Source organism: Schistocerca cancellata, chromosome 10 (assembly GCF_023864275.1).
Source record: "Schistocerca cancellata isolate TAMUIC-IGC-003103 chromosome 10, iqSchCanc2.1, whole genome shotgun sequence".
Taxonomy (NCBI): domain Eukaryota; kingdom Metazoa; phylum Arthropoda; class Insecta; order Orthoptera; family Acrididae; genus Schistocerca; species Schistocerca cancellata.
This window is the reverse complement of record NC_064635.1, coordinates 131,794,755-131,808,935: the sequence shown is the minus strand read 5'-3', so window position 1 is coordinate 131,808,935 and position 14,181 is coordinate 131,794,755. Positions and strand designations below refer to the sequence as shown.

Below are 14,181 nucleotides of genomic sequence, written 5' to 3'. Positions count from 1 at the left end.
GATACCTTAGTGGACCCAGTCACAATTTCTGACTCATTGGGTCAACACTTTGCTCAGATTTAGAGCTCTCCAAATTACCCACAAGCTTTTCTCCTGAAGAACCGTGCCACAGAAGTGCAACCTCTTGCTTTCTCCTCACAAAATAGCAAAAGCTATAATACTGTTTCCTTGATACAGGAACACCAACATGCACTATCTTCTTCTCGCTCTTCTGCCCCAGGACCAGATGGTGTCCATGTCCAAATGTTGCTGCATTTATCATACCATAGTCTGTGTTACCTCCTCTGCCTTTATAATCGAATTTGGACTGACAGTACCTTTCCCAGAAGATGGCGGGATGCTATTGTCATTCCTGTTCCGAAACCTGGAAAGAACAAACATCTCCACTCTAGCTATTGCCGTGTATCTCTCACGGGTAGTATATGTAAGGTTTTGGAGCATATGGTGAATTGCCATTTAGCCTGGTGGCTAGAGTCCTGAAGCCTTTTAACACGTGCCCAATGCCGTTTCTGAAAGCATCGTTATGCAGTTGACAATCTTGTTGCTCTCTCCACTTATATCATGAACAATTTTCTCCGGAAACTCCAAATGGTAGCAATATTTTTTGATCTGGAGAGAGCATACGATACCTGTTGGAGGACAGGCATCCTTCACACACTGTTCTCTTGGGGCTTTTGAGATCGGCTGCCCCTTTTTATTCATGTGCTCTGTCAAGAGCACACAGTTAAAGTGCAGTTGAACACTACTCTCCCCTGTACTTACTCCCAAGAAAATGGGGTGCCCCAAGGTTCCATGCTAAGTGTTGTAATGTTTGCCATCGCCATAAACCCAATTATGGATTGTCTCCTTCCTGATGTCTCGGGCACCCTCTTTGTCAATGATTTTGTGATCTACTAAAGCTCTCAATGGACCAGCCTTCTTGAACGTCGTCTTCAAGGACGTCTCAATTGCCTCCACTCTTGGAGGATCGAAACCGGCTTCCGCTATTCTCCTAATAAGACTGCTTGTGTCAATTTCTGGCATTGTACGGAGTTTTCCTTCATCCCTAAATCTAGGCCCTGTCGACCTTCTGTTAGCAGACACTGCTAAATTCTTGGAACTTATGTTTGACAGGAAACTGTGCTGGTCCTCCCACATTCCCTATCTTACGGCTCACTGTCTGTGATCTGTCAACATCCTCTGTGTCCTGAATGGTGCCTCCTGGGGAGCGGACTGAGTGGTCCTTCTCCACCTATAGTGTGCCTTAGAGCATTCAAAATTGGACTAGGGAGGTATAGTTTACTCCTCCACTCAGCTGTCTATTCTTTGGCATCTCGACTCTGTCCACCGCCGTGGATTGCGTTTAGACTGGAGCTTTTTACACCAGCCCCATGGAAAGCCTTTATGCTGAGACTGCTGAACCTCCGCTGTCCAATTTGTCCTTCTGAGTCGTTACACTAGCCATCTGTCTTCCATGCCTGCTAATCGAGCCCATGACTCTTTTTTTTCCAATGCAATCTTGGATTTAGGGTATGCAGGCCGCCCTCCCCCTCTACCATACCGGGAGTCTGCTTCTGTCGACTACTACGTTCGCTTTCCTTCCACTTTCCTAAAACTTTCTTGACAATTGGGGGTACAGCACCACCTTGACTTCACTGCTGAATCTCCTTGCTCCCTGACCTTTGTCAGCTTCCTGAGGATGGTACCCCTTCTCTCGTTTATCATCAGCCATCTGCTGCTCTATGTGCACAAATGAAGGATGCCACATTCATTTACACTGATGGCTTAGAAACATCATTTGGTGTTGGAAGTGCTAGTATTGTTGGCAACACCCCTAATAGATTTCTCCTTCCTGACCAGTGTTCAGTTTTTACTGCAGAGCTTTACACAGTTCTCCAGGCTGTCCAATATATCTGTTGCCATCTGCAGATACAGTATATTATATGTTCAGATTCGCTCGGCTCTCTCCTCAGCCTCCAAGCTCTTTACTCTGTCCACCCTCTGGTCCACTGGATTCAGGACTGCCTCCACTTGGAGGGCGTCTCTGTGGCATTCCTCTGCATCCCAGGACACATTTGTATCTGTGGAAACGAGGCAGCCATTATAGTGGCCAAGGCTGTAGTCTCTCTTCCTCAGCCTGCTGTTCACATTGTTCCCTTCACCGATCTACAGTGTGTTTTATGTCATCGTCTTGCTCTTTCATGGCACGCACATTGGTCTACACTTCCAATAACAAATTGTGGGACGTGAAAGCTTTTCCCTGTGCTTGGACCTCTTCCTCCTGAACTAGTCATCAGGAGGAGGTAATTTTAACTAGACTCTTGATAGGGCACTGTTTTTTTTTTTTTTTTTTTTAGCCATTGACATCTATTAATTGGTGATCCTCCCCTGCTTTGTACCTACTGCTCTCAACTGTGGAGGGTGAGATGCCTTTTGCTTCAGTGCCCCTATTTTACTCCACTACGTGCCCATTTACAGCTGTTGCATGATATATCTTCCATTTTAGATGATGACATGCACTCAGCCAATCGCATCCTCAAGTTTATCAGTGTCAGTGAGATGATGTCAGTCATTTGAAGCACTTTTTTGGGAAAACACACCTCCTCCTATAGTGTTTTCTAAACTTTCCTTCTGTTTTTTAGTTTCCCCATGTTTTGAGTTTTGCTCCCATTGCTATTGATTTCCAATTCAGTTTTTTTTACCCTTCCCTAAGGCACAACACGGGGTTCTAATGACCATAGCAGTTTTACACCCTAAAACCATAACAAAAAAGCAGCAGCAGACGAGGAGACGAGTACTGATTGAAGTAAAGCTGTGAGGATGGGTCATGAGTCGTCCTTGTGTAGCTAATACCCAGAAATGTTTGTGGATGTAGCTAGCCTGGAGGCACCTGTGTAGGAAGTGGATGATGCCCACAAGTGGCCTAGCCTAGCTGTTGGCAGCTAGGCCACCTCTGGGACATGGGTGCATATCCAATTGCTTAGTCGGAGAGAAGGTGCAGACTCTCCACTCTGCCTCTTCTTGTTTCTAGTGATTGAAGATGGGATGCAGAATGAAGATGCTGGACCCATACTCATGAGAGTTCTGCATGCAGTCATTCTGATTCATGTTTCTCAAAACTACTTCGAATGAATATAGTAACAGACGTGGTCGTTCTCTTCCTCCAGCTTTGTTCATATTGTCTAATGATCTTAAGCCCTAACCATCCTTCCCCCCTGCGGGTTCGGGGGTTAGAATAGGCCCGCGGTATTCCTGCCTGTCGTAAGAGGCGACTAAAAGGAGTCTCAATGTTTTGGCCTTATGTGATGGTCCCCTCTCAGGTTTGACCTCCATCTTTCTAAATTATTCCGAAGAGCGAGCCAATTGGGGAAGGGCGCCTTACGTGGTGCACTGTATCCGTCGTGCAATTAGACCTTTAGCCGGCTTTCACGTCGTTGCCATGGTGTCCCGCTCGTTTTCGATCTTTAGGGCGGGGATACGTCCCTGGGTGCGATTACCACGCTGCCCTCTGCAGTGTTTCTTTTAACTGCGGCGACGACCTTGGACAGTTTTGCACCTAAGATCCAGCACGGTAGCCAGTCCGTTGTGGTGGGGCCGCCATGTACCCTCTTGGTTGTAGCCCCCTGACAACACAGGGATCGCTCTACTGATGCCTGCGCCGTTAACTCCCCACGTATGCCAAGGAGTAGATGCCTATCCTCCTGGGGTATCAGGACTCCCGGCAACGGCCATCCTGCCAGGTGGCCTTTGCTGTGGCTGGGTGGCGCCCGTGGGGAGGGCCCTTGGTCGGAGTAGGTGGCATCAGGGCGGATGACCCGCAATGAAGCGTGGTACATCATCTCTCGCTGGCGGCCAGCCGCCAGCAGTCTCTAAGCGTTCTCGGGCTCAATTTAATGCTCAGAAGTACGATCCGAAAACGTTCCCCTCCCTGGCCACGCCGTGGGAAGAGCGTAAGTCCCAGGATGGAGGTAACAGTTATTCGCCCCGATTCTTAGTTTGCACGAGAGCTGATGGGGAGTCTTTTCTCTCCACAAAGCCTCAGTTCTTCGTCGAGCATTTAGAGGACAAGTTTGGGGAGGTGGAGGGCTTGTCTAAAATGCGCTCTGGCTCAGTACTGATACAAACGGCATCCTCCGCCCAGTCACGCAGGTTACTTGCTTGTGACAAGTTGGGGGATGTTAACGTTACTATTACTCCACATAAGAGTTTAAATATGGTCCAGGGTGTTATTTTCCATAGGGACCTCCTTTTGCAGTCTGATGACGAGCTGCGCGCCAACTTAGAACGTAGAGGTGTTCATTTCGTCCGGCGCGTTCATCGGGGTCCGAGGGACAATCAGGTTGCTACCGGTGCCTTCATCTTGGCCTTCGAGGGTGATACGTTACCGGAAAAGGTCAAGGTGATGGTCTACCGATGTGACGTCAAGCCCTATATCCCTCCCCCGATGCGGTGCTTCAAGTGCTGGAAGTTCGGCCATATGTCTTCCCGCTGCACTTCCAGCCTCACATGTCGAGATTGCGGACGCCCATCTCATCCCGATACTCCATGTGCCCCGCCTCCCATCTGCGTCAACTGCGGGGAGCACCATTCACCTTGCTCGCCAGACTGCAGAATATTCCAGAAAGAGCGCAAAATCATGGAATATAAGACCCTGGACCGACTGCCTTATACTGAGGCCAAACGGAAATACGACCGATTACATCCAGTGAGAATGACAACTTCCTACGCCGCTGTTACAACACCTGTGCTAGCCCCATCAGTTTCGCGCCTTTCGGCCGGATCGACGAGTGGTACAACTCCTCCTGCCCCCTTGCCAGTGGGGGGCTCTACCCACCCGATTGCTCCTGTGCCACCTACCTCAGGAGCAACACCATCCCCCCCATCGGGGACGTCGGTCCCCGCTTCTACGCCGGAGAAGTGTCCAACTTCTTCGGCTTCTCACGCTCGCAAGGGGTCCCTTGGGTCTCTCCCTTCCCAGGTTTCCACCGGCGGGAAGGCTGACGATAGACAGTGGCGTAAGTGCCCACAATCTGCAGGTCGAAGGGCTTCCCGATCCTCCTCAGTCCCGGAGACTGAATCGGTGAAGCCCTCCCAGCCAGTTAAACCCAAGGAGCAGCGTGAGAAATCAAAGAAGAGCAGCTCTAAGCCCAAGGAACGCGCGGTGGTAGCCACCCCATCGCAACCTTCTAGCTCTGCGTCTGAGGACGCGGTGGAGATTCTGGCGTCCGCTGAGGACCTCGATCTCGCCGGTCCCTCAGACGCCGTGAATAGCAATAGCACTAGCACGGGTGCTCAATCGGAGGCAGCAGGTGACCCAGCGGCGTAATCTGCCGTCCCAGTCCCGGCACGCCTTTCTCAGCCATGGACAAAACCATCCTCCAGTGGAACTGCAGCGGTTTCTTCCACCATCTAGCTGAGCTCCGCCAACTTATCAGCCTTCACCCTTTCCTCTGCATTGCTCTGCAGGAAACTTGGTTTCCAGCAATGCGCACCCCCACCCTCCGTGGCTATCGGGGTTATTATAAGAACCGAGCAGCTTATGAAAGGGTGTCTGGTGGCGTCTGCATCTATGTCCTTAACTCACTTCACAGCGAGTCTGTCCCTCTCCAAACAGCTTTAGAGGCTGTCGCTGTTAGGGTGTGGACGCCGCAGGCTCTTACCATCTGCAGTCTTTACCTTCCACCGGAGGGTGATGTCGCGCAGCATGTCCTGGCTGCGCTGATAGCCCAATTGCCGCCACCTTTTTTATTACTGGGCGACTTTAACGCCCATAACCCTCTGTGGGGTGGGTCAGTGGCAACAGGTCGAGGCGCCACCGTTGAGCATTTATTGTCGCAGCTCGATCTCTCGATTTTGAATGATGGTGCCTCCACACACTTCAGTGTGGCGCATGGCACCTACTCCGCCATTGACCTTTCAATCTGTAGCCCTAGCCTCTTACCATCTGTCCACTGGAGTGTGCATGACGACCTGTGTGGTAGTGACCACTTTCCGATTTTTCTGTCACTACCACAGCGTCACTCTTCTGGGCGCCCTAGCAGATGGGCTATGAATAAGGCTGACTGGGACTTGTTCTCCTCCACTGCCGCTATTGAGCCTCTCTCAACTGATGCCATTGATGTGGTGGTTACATCGGTCACCGCCGGCATCGTCACTGCCGCCGAGTCTGCCATTCCCCGTTCTTCTGGGTCCCCTCGGCGGAGGGCTGTGCCTTGGTGGTCGCCTGAGATCGCTGAAGCGATTAAGGATCGCCGGCGGGCACTCCAGCGTCACAAGCGACATCCCTCCATGGACCACCTTATCGCCTTTAAACGGCTGCGTGCGCGGGCCCGCCTCCTTATCCGCCAAGGCAAGAAGGAGTGCTGGGAGCGGTATGTGTCCACCATTGGACTCCATGTCACTCCATCGCAGGTCTGGGCCAAGATTCGACGGGTCTTCGGCTATCGGACCCCTGCCAGCGTCCCTGCGCTCTCACTGAATGGAGCAGTTTGTACTGACTCCGACGTCATTGCAAACCGCTTAGCAGAGCATTTTGCTATGAGTTCCGCTTCTGCGAATTACCCCCAGGCCTTCCGCTCCATTAAAGAGCGGATGGAACGTCGGAGCCTTTCTTTTCGCACCAACGATTCTGAACCCTACAACGCTCCATTCAGTGAGTGGGAATTTCAGAGTGCCCTTGCCGCTTGCCCTGATACCACTCCCGGGCCAGATCGCATCCACTGTCAGATGCTGAAACACCTTTCAGTGGACTGCAAGCGACGCCTCCTCGACCTTTACAACCGTCTCTGGGTCGAGGGTGAGTTTCCATCGCAATGGCGGGAAAGTATTGTCATCCCCATTTTGAAACCTGGAAAGAACCCTCTGGAGGTGGACAGCTACCGCCCCATTAGCCTCACCAACGTTCTTTGTAAGCTTCTCGAACGGATGGTGAGCCGGCGCTTAAATTGGGTACTGGAGTCTCGGGGCCTTCTGGCTCCGTCTCAGGGTGGGTTCCGGAAAGGCCGCTCCGCCGCCGACAATCTGGTGAGCCTGGAGTCGGCCATCCGTACTGCCTTTGCCCGCCGTCAGCACCTGGTCGCTGTCTTTTTCGACATGCGGAAGGCGTACGATACGACATGGCGTCATCACATCCTTTCTACGCTTCATGGATGGGGTCTTCGGGGCCCTCTGCCGATCTTTATCCGCAATTTCCTGTCGTATCGTACCTTCCGCGTGCAAGTCGCAGCCTCCTATAGTTCCACCCACGTCCAGGAGAACGGTGTGCCACAGGGTTCTGTTTTAAGTGTCTGTCTGTTTTTAATAGCCATTAACGGGCTCGCTGCGGCCGTGGGAATTTCTGTCTCTGCTTCCCTGTATGCTGACGACTTCTGCCTTTATTACAGCTCTACTGGCATTGCAGCTGTTGAACGTCAGCTACAGGGCGCTATCCGTACGGCGCAGTCTTGGGCTGTAGCGCATGGGTTTCAGTTTTCGGCAGCCAAGACCCGCGTTATGCATTTCTGCCGGCGCCGAACAGTCCATCCTGAGCCGCGGCTTTATCTTGCCGACGAACTCCTTGCTGTGGTGGAAACCCACAGGTTTTTGGGGGTGGTTTTCGATGCCCGGTTGACTTGGCTGCCTCATATCCGGCAGCTTAAACAGACGTGTTGGCGGCATCTCAACGCTGTGAGATGCTTGAGCCACACCCGCTGGGGCGCCGACCGCTCTACCCTGTTGCGGCTCTACCAGGCGTTAATCCAGTCCCGTCTGGATTATGGGAGCCTGGCTTATGGCTCAGCATCCCCATCTGCGTTACGGGTGCTGGACCCAATTCTCCACAGCGGGATACGCCTTGCCACTGGTGCTTTCCGCACCAGCCCTGTGGACAGTGTGCTAGTGGAGGCAGGTGTACCCCCACTGCGGTTCCGGCGCCAACGTTTGCTGGCCGCTTATGCTGCCCATGTTCTAAGCTTGCCCGGGCATCCAAATTATCGTGTCCTGTTCCCGCAGTCAGTCGTCCATCTGCCAGACCGTCGGCCCCGGTCGGGTTGTCCGATCGCCGTCCGCGTCAAGGAGCTTCTCTGTGGGCTTGGGTTTTTCCCTGCTCCACCTCCTTTCCGGGCGCCTCTGCGTACACCCCCGTGGTGTGTTCCTCGCCCTTGCCTTCGGCTCGACTTGGCACAGGGCTCGAAGGACTCGGTCCCTCCAGAGGCCTTCCGCCGCCGCTTTTATTCCATCCTGGCCACGTATCAGGGCTCTGGAATTGTTTACACCGACGGTTCGATGGTTGCTGGTCGTGTCGGGTATGCGCTAACTCTAGGGGATCATTCCGAACAACGGTCCTTGGCGGCTGGCTGCAGCGTTTACACTGCTGAGCTAGTCGCCATCTTTAGAGCCCTAGAGTATATCCGCTCCTGCTCAGGTGAGTCCTTCGTTATCTGTAGCGATTCCCTGAGCGGTTTACGAGCTCTCGACCAGTGTTTTCCTCGTTCTCGTCTGGTGATGGCCATCCAAGAGTCCCTGCATACTCTTGCGCGTTGCGGCCGCTCTGTGGTCTTTGTGTGGACCCCCGGTCATGTCGGTATCCCGGGCAATGAACATGTTGACCGCCTGGCGAAAGAGGCCACGAATAAACCATCTCTGGATGTTGGCCTCCCAGAGGCTGATTTGCGGGCAGTCCTCCGCCGAAAAGTTTTTGCGCTTTGGGACGCTGAATGGCGCGATCGGATTACACCCAATAAACTCCGTGCCATTAAGGAGACGACGACTGTGTGGCGGTCCTCCATGCGAGCCAACCGCAGGGACTCAGTCGTCCTTTGTCGGCTCCGCATTGGCCACTCCCGGCTAACACACAGTTATTTACTGCGCCAGGAGGACCCTCCTGTATGTCGCTGCGGGGCGGCTTTGACGGTGGCCCACATTCTGTTGGCCTGCCCCCTTTTAGCTGTGGTCAGGCAGACATTTGCGCTGCCTGATACGCTCCCTGCCGTTTTATCCGATGACCCTGTTATGGCTGCCTTAGTTTTACGTTTTATTCGGGCAGGGAGTTTTTATTCTTTCCTCTGAGTGTTTCTGTTTTATTTTATTTTTTGTTTTGATTCTGGCCTTTGGCCTATGATTTTACACTGATCTTTTAATGTGTTTCTAAGTGGTTGGCTTTTCCTTTTTTATTTCTATGGTCGGCCAACCACTGTCACACTCTGTGTGGTTTTAGTTCGTTTTGTCTTGTCCTTGTCTCCGTTTCTTTTGTTCTGTATCGTCTGTGTCTATTCTGTTCCTCGTTTTTATTCTCTGTGGATGTTCTTTGTCTTTGGAAAAAGGGACCGATGACCATAGCAGTCTGGTCCCTTTCATCCCCCAAACCAACCAACCAACCTAACCATCCTTCCTTCACTACATCGCCTTTTTCATTGCCTTGCTCCTTGTAAACTTGAAAGAAATTTTTGACTCAAAAGCTTAACTGTTTGATAAAAGTTCTTGTAATAAAAAAATTTTAATTTTAACTTACAGATGGAGACATTAAGGATTTAAGAACTGATGGAGGAGAAACACCACTTTTCTTGTCTGTTAATGCAGGTTCTAGACTGGATGTAATGAAAATTCTTTTAAACCACTCAGCAAATGTGAATCTTGGCAACAATAGTATGTGGACACCATTACATAGAGGTAATGTTTGATATAAGAACCATACGCCTCTCACTACTTGTTTTATGGCAAATTTATTTTTCTTCAAAAACAGTCATCAATTTTTCTTGACTGCCTTTTGTCCTGAAAAATAAGGATTGATTTCATTGTTCTCTGCATTAGCTTTATTTTAATTGAATGAAGAATATATTATACTTTGGGATCAATGTCACTAAACATTTTTATTTTGTAACATCAACTCTAATTTTTTAACCATTTATTTTAGGAACGAAGGAAGTAGTCTTCAGTGCATGTTTCTTTTCATTTGTTCACTCGAGTAAACGTGAAAGCAGAATTTATACTACTATGAATATTACATTCATTAGATGATCGAATATTCAAAAATCCATTCAGGAATATCAATGTAGGCCACCACTTGTATTATGAATCAATTTACAGTATATTTTTGTAGCTGTGTGTTGTAATGCTTTTAACTTCTGTGTGTAAATTTGTAGTTACCAATGTAGGTAAGTTAATAGAAGTACACTAACCCAAAACTGTGGTTGACAAGACTTCATAATTAATAACACTGCAAAAGCTAAAAGCATACATTCACAGCTTGAATGAATGCTTCAGTCGGCACTCCCCACAAAGCCCACCTCTGTATAGTATGGATGATTTCCCTAAATTGCTTAAAGCAGATGCTGGGATTGTTCCCTTAAAGGCATTGTCAATTTCCTTCCGTAATCAGAGCTTGTGCTCCACCTCTAATAACCTCATTGTCAATGAGATGTTATGCACTAACCACCACTTCCTCTTATAGTGTGGAGGATAATTGACCCAGAATGTAATACCATAAGCACTGCAGTGGACAGTAGGGTGGCAAAGATGAGAGCAGTGTTGGACACATGGGTGTAGGTGCAATTGGAAGCTATGTTTTGTTCTACGCAGTGTGGTGAAAAGGGTTGAAGCTGCTCCTACATGTTTGCCACAGTGTCTGATGTGTGTGAGGGTGGAGTGTTACTGAGGGCCCAAACAGATTTCAAGCAATTAAATGAGACTGTTGGAGGCTTGTTGTACAGTAAAATGACTGTGTTGTCTCCTCTTTGGAGAATTTTGTGGCTCCAGATATGAGGGCTGCAGTGCCAAGTGTATGGTGTCATCTCTTAAGACCAGTCACAATGTGCAAGGACTTAATGTATGAAATTGTTTGGTATGCAGTGTTGTGGTTATGGCAGCAGTGTGCAGATCTGTGTGATGTATTTTTGTACTCTGCTGAATAGTTATTGTAACTTGGATGCATTTGATGTTAAAACAGATTTAACAAATTCTGCTGAGAGGCACGAAGGTCCACCATACAAACTTCCAATAGACATGTCTGCAAGTCCTGTTTGAGGAAACTGTGCACGCTCAGCATTACTCAGGGAAGTACAGCACACCATTGCCCCCTTGTAGCACATTAAAGCTACCATAAAAGTAAAATACCAGTAGGTGGTTTACAATACAATAAAATAATGGGTTAAATGATAAAATGTTGAAATGTGTGGCTTTTTTAAATGTATTGAATTAATGAGATTAATTTTTCGGCATGAATGACAAGCACAATAAGCTGAGCTATGCCTGGAAATAAGTTCGTACTAGTTCATATTATTTTGCAGGGTGAAGTAGTTTCTTTCTCTGCTGTAGATTTGTACTTACCATTATTTATAATGCTACGTTTGGTCACTGTGTTCACCTTTGAAGTCTCGACAGTGTTCCCATTAAGCTTATCGGATCTTCATAATATTCCAAAGTACACAGGTGGGCTTCAGTTCTTGTAATTATCGTACTATTTGAAATAACAACTCACATGACCTTTCTGTTAATAAAACAATACTGTATTTTTCCAAGCGGTGCACATAAGAAATACATACTCCTCATTTATTCATAGTGACTACAAAATGGCGGTCTACAATTACTCGCTAAAAATGGCGTGCTTCTCACTCATTCACTAGCAGAGTGTGAATCCTTCCTTCCTCCTACTGGTAAAAGAAAAACTCCTCTCTTTTTAACAACTGAAAATAAAAAATACCTGACTGTAGGCATAGGTTCTATGATGGCCTACCGCTTCATCTTTTCTCTTTGCCTTTAAAGATGATGAAAACATAAAAGAAATGCAAAAGGTTTATCATATCGTCGGGTGATGGAAGAGTGCCTGGCACTATAAAGTGTGTAGTTCGAGGAACAGGGCTGACTCAGATTAATAGCCCTGGTCAGTTAATCACTCCCAGGCAGCCACATCTAGAAATCCACAACTGCATGTATCCTTCAGCTGTTGATTCTGCAGTAACATCTGCAGTGGTGCTGCCTTCACCCACTGTGTACCATAATCACTGAGAGGATGTATCTATAACCAGTCAACTCTGGAAGGGACCCGATAAATTCAAAGTGAAAATGTCGTACTCTGCTGTATGGATGTCAAATTGGCCTAGGGCCAGAGTGGTGTGTCATCTTGTTTTGTTTAGGTGATATACTGCACATGTTTTTCCTGTTTCATTTTCCAACCACACAAAATGGTCTGTTACCAATTTTTTTGAGTGTCATACCCCCAGGTGAGGCAATCAGTACAAACTGTCAAATACATTTCCACACAATTGAAGGAACCAATGAATGGGCCCTGCCTTGCAAAATGTTGCACCAAATCTGTTAACCAGAGATGGATAACAAACGACCTGCAAGAATTTGTGGGTCTCATTCCTGAGTCACTGTAGGCTCCATGTAATCTGTGCTTGTAGAGAATGTATTGATTGGTGACAGGTAGTTTACCACCATATTTTCAACTCTCCTGACGTACAGAAAAGAGGTTATGAAATGTCTGATGTAGTCAAGACATTGAAATCAACTTGATTCTGCTAGCAGTTGGTGGTATGTAATGGTATTAAACTATTTGACTTCCACTTTGGGCTTACAATGGCATACCACTTCATATATTACTAGCAAATTGCTATTAAATACTGAACTTTTCCATTGTGATTGAGTTTCTTTGCAAAAAAACAATGGTTGTTGCTTGCCATCTACAATGGCAGCAGCACTGAACTCATATTTGTATCACTCACACCAGCTGTGATAGAAAGATCAGTGTCAGCACAGGGTGTGCTAGTGTGACTGTTTGTTGCAAGTATAGTTTCATGTGGCCAGATGTGTTGCATTGCTTGAATCCAATTCAGCAATTGTTTTAGGAAGTCATGGCCCTGTCAAAGGAGCTGATTAACACTTTGCAGACCAGGATAATGCTGAGTCACCAATGATGTGCTTCAAAGCTGTTTTTTGGAGGGATCAGCAGTACCAGGATCGGATGTGATGGCCTGGTAAATCTGCTGCTGGTGAGGTAATTACTTGCAGTGAAGGCTCAGGTGAGAATAGTGACGTATTTCTGAAAAGTTTCTGGATCTGAAAAACTATGTTTGCCTCAGATGCCAAGGCTATATGGGAGGGAACATTTGACATGGAAAGGATGGAAACTGTCAAAATGTAAGTACTGTTTGTTGGTAGGTTTAATGTAGATGGAATGTGTAGCTGGTCTTGGGCGAGGATGAGATCAATGTCAAGAAAAGTGGCATGGGACTCAGAATATGACCATGTGAAATTTAAATGGGAGAAGGTATTCAGAGACTGTGGGAATTATAGTAGGTCAGTCTCACTATGAGTCCATATGGTAAGGATGTTATCAATGTATCTAAACCAAATAAGAGGCTGAAGACTTGTGAATCTCAGGAACGCCCCCTCCAAGCAACCCATAAAAGGTAGGCGCAGGAAGTAGCTATCCTGGTTCCCATGGCTGTATCCTTGATGTGTTTGTATGTCTAACCCTCTAATGTGAAGTAGCTGTTGGTAAGTATAAAGTTGATTAAGGTGAGTAAGAAGGATGTCATAGGGTTGGTACCAAGTGGATGATGACTGAGGAAATGTTCAGCAGCAGACAGAACATGTGGCTGGGGGATGTTGTTACAGAGGGAGGTAGCATCAATGGTGACAAGCAGAGAGTGTGGTAGGAGTGGGGTGGGCACAATTTTGGACAATCTAGGAAATGGTTGTTACCTTTGATATAGGAGAGTCTTTGTACTGTGGGTTGCAGGTGCTGATCATCTAAGGCAGATATACATTCAGTAGGTGCTTTGAAGCCAGCAACTATAGGGCAGCCAGGATGATTGGGTTGGTGGATATTAAGAAGGTAAAAGGTGGGAGTGCATGGTTTGGTTGCAGAGAGTAGTTCTATGGAATGAGATGTTAGTCCTTGAGAGGGGCCTGAGATTTTAAGGAGGGACAGCAGATCAGCAGTTTGAATCACAGAGATTGGATCTTGATGGCAGACACTGTGTGTGTCAGACAGCTGGTGTAAATGCCTTTTGGTCAAGTACTACAGTGGTAAATCCTTTGCCTCCTGGGACAATAATGATGGAGTGATCAGCTTTTAGGGAATGTAGTGCCTGGAGTTCTGGAGAGGAAGGGTTGTGATGCAATGCTAGACATGAGGAATTCTTGGAAGGCTTGTAACGGGCAGTTTTTTGAAGTAGTGGTGGTGGATAAAGTTGAGATCATGGTCTGAACTGCTCAAGGTAG

General features: G+C 48.0%; 1 protein-coding gene across 1 annotated transcript in view; it reads left to right on the top strand.

Moving 5' to 3' along the window:
* Positions 1-14,181, top strand: part of LOC126106192 (ankyrin repeat and SOCS box protein 3-like) — a 126,413-nt gene that overhangs the window by 42,262 nt on the left and 69,970 nt on the right. Inside the window, exon 3 of the mRNA XM_049912428.1 lies at positions 9,469-9,624. Coding sequence (XP_049768385.1) covers positions 9,469-9,624 — 156 coding nt within the window. The remainder of the gene's footprint in view (positions 1-9,468; positions 9,625-14,181) is intronic.